The sequence below is a fragment of the Carcharodon carcharias genome, chromosome 20 (assembly GCF_017639515.1).
Source record: "Carcharodon carcharias isolate sCarCar2 chromosome 20, sCarCar2.pri, whole genome shotgun sequence".
Taxonomy (NCBI): domain Eukaryota; kingdom Metazoa; phylum Chordata; class Chondrichthyes; order Lamniformes; family Lamnidae; genus Carcharodon; species Carcharodon carcharias.
The window spans coordinates 50,042,247-50,056,355 of NC_054486.1; the positions used below are offsets into that span (position 1 = coordinate 50,042,247).

Here is a 14,109-nt window from a genome sequence, read left to right on the forward strand (position 1 = left end):
ATACTGGAAAAAGAGATGAGGGAGAAGTCCTGAGTAAGAATGATACAAGGAGTGTTCCACATATCCCACAAAAAAGGGCAGGCATAACTAGGACCAATGCAGGTACCCATAGCAATGTCTTTTATTTGGAGGAACTGAGTGGAGTTGAAGAAGTTGCTGTTCGATTCGAGAACAATTTCAGCCAGATGCAGGACGGTGGTGGTGGATGGAGACTTGTTGGGCTTCTGTTCCAGGAAGAAGTGGAGAAGAGCCAGACTGTCTTGTTTTGGGATGGAGGTGTAGAAGGCTTGTACTTCCATGGTGAAGAGGATCCTGTAAGGGCCAAGAAACTGGAAACTGTTGAACTGAAATTCCACCCTTTGTGTTTGGATCCACCCACTATTACAGGTATCCCGGAAACCATCAGAATTTCTCAAGCCACTCCAAAGCAATTGAGTATTTTTAATCCAGCATTTTATTTTGGGTACATCCCAGAAATAGCCACATATGCAATAACTTTGTGTTCTAAAACAAAGTAACATTTATAATATTCTTAAATTACAAAACCATATTGTTTGCATTGAAATTTTTTCAAACGTTCAACCTCCAGATATGAATATTATTATTTTTATGCCAATGGAGCAGAATTACTGGAGACTGTAGGGGGAGTTTTTGCCAGCGCATTAAAGTGTTAACAATCCTCCAGTTTAGTGCAAGATGCCATCTTGGTAAGGAGTTGATGGCTGCATTAGGAATGGCTGCCCAGAGTCTTGTTAAGGGCTGTTGACACTCATGAAAGAGGTTGCATGACACTTTGATGGCTAATGCTTAATATCTGCTTCAATAGTGACCAGCTGTTTAAAAGTAAAAATGGTGTTAATGTCGATTTCAAACACTGCTTAAAGGGGTGCTTGTCGTTTCATGTTAACTTGCTGTTGCAGCTGAGAAGGGGAAGAAACTTTCTGGGACACTTTGTCAAGACTTTAACACTCTACCAATGTTTATTATTCAAATTCTCTGAGCACTTCATCTAAAAAGAATAATTGCTCTCCTACTCCACCTTATTGGACACCTTTTATAGGAGTCACCAGGAGAAAAGGTGTGCTTACTAGGGGTCCCACTTGACTAGATACAGAATGGAAGGAGAGTATACGGCCAGACAGCGCAGTACCAGCTGCTGCAGGAGAGAGGGACAAGAAGGTGAGATGGCATCTTTTCCCTTTGCAGATACAGGAGAGCTCTCCTCTGAGCCTCCAGTGCTGTGCCTAAGAATTTGTATGCCCTGCCCCTCGGTCCCCGAGCCATCCTGCAACATGTCACTATTCGCTAGCCAGCATACAATGCACCTTCAGTGGGATTGAGTGCAAGAAGCCTACACATAGGTAGGTAGATAATTAGCCATAGTCAATAAGGGACTGTAGGCACCTCTCTCTGTTGAAGACAATTGGTTATACGGCTTGAGGAGTGCCATTCCACATCAAGCGTGGAGCAGGGCGAGGAGAAAGGTCCCAAGTCTACCTCAGCAGGAATGAGAATTGGACCCATGCGGTTGATTTTTTTAATGAAAAATATATTTTATTCATAAAATATCTGGAAGAACATTCCAAACCATTTCAAAATCACCATCACATAAGTACAATCAGATTCAACTTTTACACATGTATCACAAGGTGCATCAATACAGTCAATGAATGTTACAATCATTTTAATATGGTCAATGCAGACAATCAGACAATGGTGTTGGAGTTATCAACATACATCGTGTTGCACTCTGAGGTGCTTCAGTACGTTTATAATACGCTTAGTATTCACTGCATACATTCATTTTGAGCTGTACAGCCCGAGAGGCTCTCAACAGTTCCCAGTCCCTCGGTGCACTGTGGCAGAAAGGTCTTAGACAGCGACCTTTCCCCATTGCGCCTTTGCGGCAGCTGCCCCAAGCTTTAATGCGTCCCTCAGCACGTAGTCCTGGACAATTGGAATGTGCCAGTCTGCAACACTCGGTCAGGGACAACTCATTGCGCTGGAAGACCAACAAGTTTCGGGCAGACCAAAGAGCGTTTTTCACCGAGTTGATGATCCTCCAGCTGCAGTTGATGTTTGTCTCGGTGTGTCCCTGGGGAACAGCCCGTAGAGCACAGAGTCCTGTGTCACAGAACTGCTCTCGGGATGAACCTCAACAGAAACCACTGCATCTCTCTCCAGACCTTCTTTGCAAAGGCACAATCCACAAGGAGGTGAACAACGGTCTCATCCCCACCACAGCCACCTCGAGGGCAATGTGCAGAGGGGGTGAGACTCCTGGCGTGTTGGAAGGATCTGATGGGGAGGGCGTTTCTCACCACCAGCCAAGCTACATCTTGGTACTTGTTGGAAAGTTCTGGCGATGAGGCATTCTGCCAAATGACTGACAGTCTGCTCGGGGAACCATCCCACAGGATCCACCCTCTCCTTTTTCCTGTGGGGCCTCTAAGACGTTACATGCTGACCACTTCCTGATGGACTTGTGGTCGAAGGTGTTTCTCTGCATAAATTTTTCCAAGAGGGACAGATGGTACAGCACGGTCCAACTACTTGGAGCGTTCCGCGGCAGCGTGGCCAGACCCATCCTTCGCAACACCGAGGACAGGTAGAACCTCAGCACGTAGAGCCACTTGGCGTTTGCGTACCGAGTGTCTACGCACAGCTTGATGCAGGCGCACACAAAGGTGGCCATCAGTTGGGAAGTTTTTTTCTCCTTTATCTAGAAGCTTGTACATCACGTCCCTGTGGACACAATCCATTTTCGACCTCCAGATAAAGCGAAAGGTGGCTCGGGCGATTGCCATCGTGCAGGATTCTGGAATGGGCCAGACCTGCACCACATACAGCAACAGCGAGAGTGCCTCACTCCTGATGACCAGGTTCTTACCCGCAATGAAGAAGGAGCGTCGCTCCCACATGCCCAGTTTTCTTTTCACCATAGACACTCGCAGTTGATGTTATTCTGAACCACATGCTAGCCATCTAGCCAACTGAGCCTAACCTGCTTCAGCACACATATGCACACATATATTGCTCGGTGAAAACTGCCTAATCAGTATTTGAGTGCTAATCCTGCAGGTGTTGGTTTTAGCACCTTCATGCAAATTCAAATAATGGTAATCAGCAGGAAGCATTAACTTGTGTGCCAAGTCCAGTCCAGGCTTTCAAATAGGCTAGTTTTTATTTGCACTGTCTTCATTTAGTGCCTGTTTTCACACACTGGCCAAAATAGCCTTCAATTAGCTTATTTTGACTATATAATTTCAGAGTTCCATATCGAGTTGGTTTTCTCTATTTGTGTGCAGTATTTCTCGACCTTGAGAATAAAACTTGGAATCAGTTTTCAGATTCTTAATAATCAGTTCTAACTTCTTTTATGTACAAGGCTATGGAAGAAACTTTATTTCAAAAATTGGGTGTCTCGATCTTTAAGGTTCTTGTACCATTTTTCTGCCTCCAACATGATTTTCAACTGTTAACTGATATACAGAATAGCAAGGGAAATACACAGCCCCTAACCTTTTATTGTGGCCACAGTATTTCCATCACATGGTCAGAAGTGGAGATGTTCGCTGATGATTACACAATGTTCAGTACCATTCGCAACTCCTCATACTGAAGCAGTCCATGTGCATATGCAGCAAGACCTGAACAAGACTTGGGCTGATCAGTGGCAGGTAACACAAGTGCCAGGCAATAGCCATCTCCAACAAGAGAGAATCTAACCATCTCCTCTTGGCATTCAATGGCAATACCATTGCTGAATCCCCAACTATCAATATCCTTGACAAAAAACTGAACTGGGCCAGCCATATAAATATTGTGGCTATAACAGCAGGTCAGAGGCTTGGAATTCTGAGGCGAGTAACTCACCTCCTGAATACCCAAAGCCTGTCCATCATCTACAAGATACAGGTCAGGAGTGTGATGGAATACTGTCCACTTGCCTGGATGAGTGCAGCTCCAACAATCAAAGGTCGACACCACCCAAGATACAGCAGCTCCCTTGATCGGCACTACTTTAAACCTTCACTCGCTCCATCACTGATGCACAGCGACAGCAATGTGTAATATATACATAATGCACTGCAGCAATTCACCAAGACCCTTTCAACAGCATCTTCCAAACCCATGACCTCTATCACCTAGAAGGGCATGAGCAGAAGACACAAGGGAACCCTCCAAGCCACTCACCATCCTGACTTGGAACTCTATCACCGTTATTGGATCAAATTCCAGGATCGCCCTTCCAAGTAGCACTGCACTTGTACCTGCACCAGATGCACTGCAGCAGTTCAAGAAGGCGGCTCACTGCCACTACCTTCTCATGGGCAACAAATGCTGGCCAAGCCAGTGATGTATTACAGTCACCATTCCTACATTGAGGAGAAGATGAATCTGAAGCCAGTCTTTATTCCCAAGGCTACAGGTTAAAGGCAGAGTCTGCTTCTACACCCCTGCCCCCCACCCCCCCCCAACCCAATATAAACTTTTTTATACACTTGCAATAATTCCCTATTCTTTCTGCAGTTGTTGGCAGCTACTGTCAATTAAAAATATAAAGCATGCACTCCATTGCAGCATGATTCCAACATTAAGAGATTAAATTAAAAAGTGCATTGTCTTTTCGGACAAAAAACTGAAGACTGAGAAATAAATACACGTTTTCAAGACTCTCATCCTGATTCGTCCCTCTTCCAATACTCCTAATAATTTTTTTAACCAGAAACCTTCCTTTTGGTGAAACAATCTTACAACTGATGGTTTTTATCGGCCAGTTTGAGTTTAGAGATTTCCTTTTTCCCCTCCATTTGTTTTGACTTACGATATCAATTCATAATTCTTTTTCACTCACACTCTTTGTGGGGTGTATGTTATGCCAAAGGGAACAATTGACTATATAACATTCTATTGGGACATTTGCTTCGCCATTTCCCCATATGGAATTTCCCTTCCATGACAATTCCTCTACAAGTGCAAAAGTCTCAGTAGCCGGGGTGCTCTTCACTGTTCACTTTATTTTCTTGACGTCCCAAGTTAAGGGGCAACATTTCCCATTTCTCCCCAATAAAAATATTATGAAACCTGCATTCAAAAACGCACCTGTAAGACCTCACACTATATTTTTATGGAATATATCTATATGATAATGGCTACTTCCTAAAATTTTAAAAACTGGACGAAGACTTTAAAATGACGGAAGCCATTCTGGCAGTATCAGGGAAGCTAACATCTCATTATTTATGAAGAGACCTTCATGAGGGCTGCAGAGACCAAATTCAAAGGGAACTAAAGGCCGTCTACATTTCACAAACCAGGCCTGCCCAACCGCTGTTAATTCATCTGATAGAACATAGGACCCAGACAAAGGGATACAGATCTTTTGTCACAGTGGAGAGGTAGGAGCCATGTGACATGGCCCTATTTCTGCCCTCCCACCCCAGCTAGCAAAACGAGTAATATTGTCTTGTGGAGCTGCAAAGCTTAGTCTGCCATCTTCCATGTAGCAAGCAGCAGCTCAGAACAAGGGCTCAGTCCAGGTGAATCCCTGACCCCCATTTACACTGTTTCTAATGGGACTTCTGTACCATTGTCTACAGCACTAATTCATCTGTACGTGCCTATTGTTTTTTTTATTCGTTTAGGGGATGTGGATGTCGCTGGCTAGGCCAGCATTTATTGCCCATTCCTAATTGCCCTTGCGAAGGTGTTGGTGAGCTGCCACCTTGAACTGCTGCAGTCCCTGTGGTGTATGTACATCCACAGTACAGTTAGGGTGGGAGTTCCAGGATCTTGACCCAGCAACAGTGAAAGAACGGTGATATGTTTCCAAGTCAGGTCGGTGAGTGGCTTGATGGGGAACTTCCAGGTGGTGGTGTTCCCATGTATCTGCTGTCCTTATCCTTCTAGATGGTAGCGGTCATGTGTTTGGAAGGTGCTGCCTAAGGAGTCTCAGTGAGTTTCTGCAGTGCATCTTGTAGGTGGTGCACTCTGCTGCCACTGTTCACCTGTAGTGGAGAGAGTGAATATTTGTGGGTGTGGTGCCAATCAAGTGGGCTGCCTTGCCCTGAATAGTGTTAAGCTTCTGTTGCTGGAGCTGCACTCATCCAGGCAAGCACAGAGTATTCCATCACACTAATGTAAAAACAAAAAAAACTGCGGATGCTGGAAATCCAAAACAAAAACCTGGAAAAACTCGGCAGGTCTGGCAGCATCGGCGGAGAAGAAAAGAGTTGACGTTTCGAGTCCTCATGACCCTTCGACAGAACTTGAGTGAATCCAAGAAAGGGGTGAAATATAAACTGGTTTAAGGTGGAACGGTGTGGTTTGGGTGGGGAAAGAGAAATGGAGGGGGTTGGTGTGGTTGTAGGGACAAACAAGTAGTGATAGAAGCAGATCATCAAAAGATGTCACAGACAACAGAACAAAAGAACACATAGGTGTTAAAGTTGGTGATATTATCTAAACGAATGTGTTAATTAAGAATGGATGGTAGGGCACTCAAAGTATAGCTCTAGTGGGGGTGGGGGGAGCATAAAAGATTTAAAAAGATTTAAAAATAATGGAAATAGGTGGGAAAAGAAAAATCTATATAATTTATTGGAAAAAACAAAAGGAAGGGGGAAGAAACAGAAAGGGGGTGGGGATGGAGGAGGGAGTTCAAGACCTAAAGTTGTTGAATTCAATATTCAGTCCGGAAGGCTGTAAAGTGCCTAGTCGGAAGATGAGGTGTTGTTCCTCCAGTTTGCGTTGGGCTTCACTGGAACAATGCAGCAAGCCAAGGACAGACATGTGGGCAAGAGAGCAGGGTGGAGTGTTAAAATGGCAAGCAACAGGGAGGTTTGGGTCATTCTTGCGGACAGACCGCAGGTGTTCTGCAAAGCGGTCGCCCAGTTTACATTTGGTCTCTCCATCACAGTCCTGACTTGTGCCATGTAGATGGTGAACAGGCTTTAGGGAATCAGGAGGCGAATTACTCGCCGCAGGATTCCAAGCCTCTGAAATGCTCTTATAGCCACAGTATCTATATAGCTAGTCCAGGTCAGTTTCGGGTCAATGATAACCCCCAGGATGTCGACAGTGGGGGATCCTAGTAATGCCATTGAATGTCAAGTGGTGATGGTTAGATTCTCTCTTGTTGAAGATGGTCATTGCCTGGCACTTGTGTGGTGCAAATGTTACATGCCACTTGTCAGCCCAATCCTGGTTATTGTCCAGGTCTTGCTGCATTTGGACATGGACTGCTTCAGTATCTGAGGAGTCGTGAATGGTGCTGAACATTGTGCAATCATCACTTCTAACTTTATGATGGAAGGAAGGTCATTGATGAAGCAGCTGAAGTTGGTTGGGCCTAGGATACTACCCTGAGAAACTCCTGTAGTGATTTCCTGGAACTGAGATGATTGACCTCCAACAAACACAACCATCTTTCTTTGTGCTAGGTATGACTCCAACCAGTGGGGAGTTTTCCCCCTGATTCCCATTGGCTTCAGTTTTGTTAGGGCTCCTTGATGTCACACTTTGTCAAATGCTGTCTTGATGTCAAGGGCAGTCACTCTCACCTCACCTCTGGAGTTCAGCTCTTTTGCCCATGTTTGAACCAAGGCTGTAATGAGGTCAGAAGCTGAGTGACCCTCGCAAAATCCAAACTGGGCGTCATTGAGCAGGTTATTGCTAAGCAAGTGCCGCTTGATAGCATTGTTGATGATCCTTTCCATCACTTTACTGATGGAGAGTAGACTGATGAGATACTAATTAACTGGGTTGGATTTGTCCTGCTTTTTGTGTACACAACATACCTGGGCAATTTTGCACTTTGCTGGGTGGATGCATGTGTTGTAGCTGTACTGGTGCAGCTTGGCTAGGGGCGCAGCAAGTTCTTTAGCACAAGTCTCCAGTACTATTGCCGGAATGTTATCAGGGCCCATAGCCTTTGCAGTATCCAGTGCCTTCAGCCTTTTCTTGATATCACATGGAGTGAATCGAATTGGCTGAAGACCTGCATCTGTGATGCTGGGGACCTCTGGAGCAGGCTGAGATGGATCATCCACTTGGCACTTCTGGCTGAACATTGCTGCGAATGCTTCAGCCTTACCTTTAGCACTGGTGTACTGGGCCCCTCCATCATTGAGGATGGGGATATTTGTGGAGCCGCCTACTCTAGTGAGTTGTTTAATTGTCCACCACCATTCACTACTGGGTGTGGCAGGACAGCAGAGCTTAGACCTGATCCCTTGGTTGTGGAATCACTTAGCTCTATCACTTGCTGCTTATGCTGTTTGGCATGCAAGTAGTCCTTGTTGTAGCTTCTCCAGGTTGACACCTCATTTTTAGGTATGCCTGGTGCTGCTCCTGGCATGCCCTCCTGTACTTGTCATTGAACCAGGGTTGATCCCCTGGCTTGGAGTTAATGGTAGAATGGGGGATAGGCCGGGCCATGAAGTTACAGATTGTGATTGAGTACAATTCTGCTGCTGGTGATGATGGTCCACAGCACCTCGTGCATGCCCAGTCTTGAGTTGCTACATCTGTTCAAAATCTATTCAATTTAGCACTGTGGTAGTGCCACAGCACATGATGGAGTGTATCCTCATTGTGAAGATGGGACTTCATCTCCAAAAGGACTGTGCAGCGATCACCCCTACTGATACAGATGCATCTGTCCATGACTGTGGCAGGCTGGTAGGTGAGGATGAGGTCAAATATGGTTTTCCCTCTTCTTGGTTCCCTCGCCACCTGCCTCAGACCCAGTCTAGCAGCTAGGTCCTTTAGGACTTGGTCAGCTCAGCCTGTGGTTGTGCTACCAAGTCACTCTTGGTGCTGGGCATGAAGTCCTCACCCAGAGTACATTTTGCACCCTTGACATCCTTGGTGCTCCCTGTGGTGCTTAACATGGAGTACTGATTCATCAGCTGAAAGGAGTCGGGTCGGGGGGGGGTGGGGGGTGCAGTACGTGGTAACCAGCAGGATGTTTCCTTGCCCATGTTTGAACTGATACCATGAGACTTCATGAGGATCAGAGTTGATGTTGAGGACTCCCAGGACAGCTCCCTCCTGACTATATCCCGCTGTGCCACCACCTCTTCTGGGTCTGTCCTGTCGGTAGGACAGAACATACCCTGCGATGGTGATGGTGTCTGGGACATGACCTGTAATGTATGATTCTGTGAATACGTCAGGCTGTTGCTTGACAAGTCTGTGCGATAGCTCTCCCAATTTTGGCACAAGCTCCCAGATGTTAGTAAGGAAGACTTTGCAGGGTCGACAGGGCTGAGTTTGCCGTAACAAAAACAGAATTACCTGGAAAAACTCAGCAGGTCTGGCAGCATCGGCGGAGAAGAAAAGAGTTGACGTTTCGAGTCCTCATGACCCTTCGACAGATGTTTCTGGTGCCAAGGTTAATGCTGGGTTCATTCCTTTTTATTGACTTTGTAGCGGTTTGATACAACGGAGTGGCTTGCTAGGCTATTTCAGAGGACATTTAAAAGTCAATCACATTACTGTAGGCCAGGCCACGTGAGGACGGCAGTTTTCTTCCCTAAGGGACTTAAGTGAACCAGATCATTCTTACAACCATCGACAATAGTTTCATGATCATCATGAGACTTTCAATTCTATATTTTTTACTGGATTCAAATTCCGCCATCGGCCGTGGTGGTATTCGAACCAGAGTCCCCAGAGTGTTACCCTAGGTGCCTGAATTACTAGTCCAGTGACATTACCACTCTGCTACTGCCTCCCCTCTGTCCCATTGTGGAAGTCATCTCTACTGGAAAAGTGAATTATCCAGCGTCAGTCTTCAGCCTGTGGATCTCTGTGAAGGAATACACCATTGGACTTTGATTCTGGACTTGTGTAGAACAATTCTTTATTCTATGGTCTTTGCCCTATCCCCCGCGGGCCCCCCCCCCCCCCCCCGCCTTTATTGTATGAGTGAAAAAGGAGGTTACATTGTGACCCTCCTCTCTGATCAGTTGTCTAATTGTCCACCATCATTCGTGGCTGGAAATGAAGAGCTTTGGTTCAGGGAAAAAGAATATAGCATGAGAATGATTCTAAGTTGTGTAGTATTTTCTGAGGGCATAACATGCCAATGTTTTATTGGCCACACAATGTCGCTTCCATTTGAATGGAATAATCAATTAGTTGATTTGCAAAAGACATTGATTCTAATCTTCGACTGGGACAAAAGATCTCTGCTGTTTAATGCAATTAATTTCTTTTGGTGACATGATTTTATATATTAGCCTATTGTCAAAAGGATGTTTAGCAAAGTAAGTAAATGTTCATATCCCTGTGTACTGTTCCTTGGCAGCACAGGATCCACCAGAGAAAAATAGTGGTAATTACTTGTATGGCAGCTGCTTCTTGGACCAATATGGTCCTGTAAAGGCCAGCTGCAGGGCAGTGACCTGAAGCAGAACACATGCTTTTACTAAACTTTATTTCCATTTCATAGCTCAATGCTTTAACACTGTTGTGTTGCTCACGGGCCTGAAGAGTACATTTCTTAATCCTACCACCATTTTCTATTTCCTTGGTGTAGTTTCCAAATGTATGTGAAGGTTGAAGGAATAAATACATTAGGTATGCTTTGCATTCTCATTCTCATGCATCCACATGAAGAATATGCTCCATTTGCTTTCCGATCTACTGTGACTTGGAACTATTCTTCAACATCAGTTGTATCTTTCAGTGCGCATGTTACCTGTGTATTAATCCTCTATTTTCTGAGGAAAGAACACAGCCCAGAGTTAACAACAGCTTACCTCTATATAGCACATTTAATGTAATAAAGTATTTAGAGGTGTTGAACAAGTAATAACAATAAAAACACTGAGCCACAGAAGGAGATATCAGGGCAAGGGCTTGATCAAAGAGTAGGTTTTGAGGAGCATATTAAAAGTGGAGGGAGAGGGTTATGAAAGGAATTCCAGAACTTAGGGCCAAGACAGCTGAAAGCACCACCAACAATGGTGGAGCAAGTATTGGGGATGCTCGAACAGCCAGTTGGAAGAGTTTGGAACAGGAGGAGGCTATAGAGATGAGAGGTGAGCTACATTCCATTCAAATAGCCAAAAGAAAAATTAGACTTAAATTAGATATTTTTTTTATCTTTTATCAGTTACTATTTTAATTTCCTTCTATTGAAGCATAAGTCTTTTTTTTAAACTAGATGTGGCTATCAGAAATCTTATTAAACTTATTGCAGTAATAGATGATACATCGTTTTGTAAAACTGAACCAAGTAATCTTTCAAACAGGTGCCATTTTTTGGTCCACTGTTTGATGGTGCAATCGTGGATGGGAAAGTTCTACCAAGTCTGGTCCGAGCTACAGCAATGAATGCAAGTCGAGCACTAAAATCACTAATTCCACTGTATCAAAATTTGTATCCTTTTTAAAAATATCTTTTCCTTTCATCAAGATGCTCCCTTTTATTCTTCAAAGACCTCTTAAGTAAGATGGATTTAATGATTTACGTTGCTTCGTTTTTTAATGCCTCTGCTAGTGTCTGGGAGAAGAATCCACATGTTCGAGTCTTTATTTTTGTGGGGGACAAAGGTAAAACTGAAACTTCATGCACTGTATTGGGAACCAAGCTGTGAAAAATATATTTGCAAGATGTTTTTAGAAGGAAGAAAGGTAATTAGTTCATTATCCTAACAAGCATAAAGGAGCCTTCTGAGCATATGAAGAACAGTTGGAAAAATGTGAAATCAATCAACTTAGCCCATGATGTAATATAATAAACTTGAAAACCTATCAAGCATCTTAGAGAAGCTGAGATAATTAAACAGATTTAAGTGTAATAGTGAAAAATTATAAAGCTACATTAGATTACCAAGTCTTTCTGACTCGACATAGTATTTGTTTTGCTGCAATTTATTTGAAAAAAATCTTGCTTGTGTTGTATTTACTGCTGCGTCTGAACACCACAGCTCGCACAATAATAGCTATTTTGTAGTACAGAAGATGTCCTATGAACACAATTAGAGGGCTTCAATATGATTTTTAAAAGCAAAATACCTGAGGATGCAGGAAATCTGAAATAAAAAAACAAAATGCTGGAAATACTCAGCAGATCAGATTGCATCAATGGAGCGAGCAACAGTGTTAACAATTGAGGTTATTTACCCATCTTTTGCAACAGATGATTTTCTCCTTGTCTCTTTTTATTGTTTTTAAGGAGAAGCATATAGATGGAATTCATAAATCAGTTAACTCAATTTTTTTTATTGAGACCTATTAAGTCTTTATCAACTGATTTAACCTTAGGCCCATTGTTGCTGAATAGTGCCAGCATCTGGCTTAAAACTTAGAAGAGTTCATCGGTCATTCTCAGTGATGGGCATCCCAAACACCTGTCTCTGCCTCCTATTTTTAAAATGTATTTTGCCTTATGAGACCTGGAACAAAGTTAACTCAAAAGACTAATTTGTTTAATTACTGCAAGACACTTACACCCAGGATGTCTAATCCGAGTTTTCCCCCGTGCAGGAGGACCTCTAAATCATTTGATTCAACCACCTTCCACACTCAGGTGAATTCATCCTCCTTTAAAAATGGCAATATTTTTAAGCAGGCATTGAAGTTTCTCTGACCACACATAACCTTTTCCACTATGGCCAATAGCTGCCCTTGCCTTTAGGTAAACTTCATTGATAATTGCCTCCCATCAAGCTAGTTTTACTAATAGTCAAGTGACATGGATGGAAGATCTGTTATGTCAGAAACAGCTGTATATATTTTGGTATTCTACTAATAACTTGTGCATTAGCTTTGTGGTAATTTTAAAATTAGATCCAGAAATTGCAAAGAAGGAACCAATTCCTCCTGAAAAGTAGTTCAGACCTCAAAACAATAACTGTTACCACACCACTACCACCAACAACCCCCTCCCCTGCCCCCCCTTCCACCTCCCCCATGTCATATCAAGGTTCTTTTGGCAAGTTTTTGCTTCAGTAGTTGACAGCTGGGAACATGATTTTCTGATTTCGTAAATAAACTTCACATCATAGACATTGTATAAACTTGGTGTAACCTCTGAAATCAGAGTTTCAAAACATTTTATTATTTTGAAACAGATTTTGTAGGTGAAGTGAATCTCTGTGATTTTTCTTTTTGCTGTACTTGAGTTTCACTTCTACCAATTTCATCTCTTGCTAAACTCGGTTCAGTTTGTAGCCTGAGCTATATGATCTATCAGTCAGAGAACAGGAGGATGCAAGGTGTTTCCTACTATTTCCAGTAACTTATCAACAGCATGCCAGCTTATTATTCACCCCAGGTTCAGTTACTGGTCAACATTTCAAGTTTTGTCAGAATTGGAAGAATTTAGAGGTGTAGCGGGTTTTAATCAATTACAGATGCAGAAAAGGAGAAACAAAAAAGAGATGGTCTTGATAGGGTAGAAGACAGGAGTGGTTAAATGACAGAAGGGTTGATACTGAAAGGCAAAAGCAGATGTTAATGTGGCAAGGAAAGAAGCTAGAGATTGGTCTAGAGTTGTGAATGGGAATCAGAAAATCATCACTAATAGTTGCCATCCCAAAAAAATGGGGACAAAAATTATGGTCTGAAATGGTTGAACTCAGTCCGGAAGGTTGTGAAGTGCCAATGAAGGGTGAGCCTTGTTGGAACAGTGTAAGAGGCTGAGGTCAGAGTGGGATGAAAATTAAAATGACAATCAACCGAAAGCTAGGGGTCATGCTGGGCTGCAAAGAAGTGTTCATCAAAGCACTCCTCCATTCTGGGTTTGATTTCCCCAATGTAGAGGGGACTAAATTCTAGGCAGCGTATGTGGTATACTAAATTGAAAGTACAAATAAATAATTGTTTCACCTGGAAGAAGTGTTTTGGGCCATGGGTGGTGGGGAGGGAGAATGTAAGATGACAGGTTTTGCATTTCCTGAGCTTGCATGGGAAGATGCCACGGAAAGAAGAATGGGTGTTAAGGAGTGGACCAGAGTATTGCGGAAGGAATGGTCCTTTCAGAATGCCAAGAGGCAAGGCAAAGATAAGAAGTATTTGGAAATGGTGAAAATCCGTTGAATGTGAGGGTTGGTGGGAGGGAGGGGGAGAACAAGGGGTATCATGGCTCTA

The 14,109-nt window shown here is 43.5% G+C and overlaps 1 protein-coding gene across 8 annotated transcripts in view; it reads left to right on the plus strand.

Annotated features, from left to right (window-relative positions):
* ralgapa1 (Ral GTPase activating protein catalytic subunit alpha 1) overlaps positions 1-14,109 on the plus strand; it is a 337,589-nt gene that overhangs the window by 254,790 nt on the left and 68,690 nt on the right. For all 8 annotated transcript variants that reach the window (XR_005946224.1, XR_005946225.1, XM_041213937.1 and 5 more), the window contains one exon: positions 11,268-11,395. Coding sequence is in view for 6 of the 8 variants with exons in the window: in XM_041213937.1 (XP_041069871.1) it covers positions 11,268-11,395 (128 nt within the window). In the remaining 2 variants the exon portion in view is untranslated. The remainder of the gene's footprint in view (positions 1-11,267; positions 11,396-14,109) is intronic.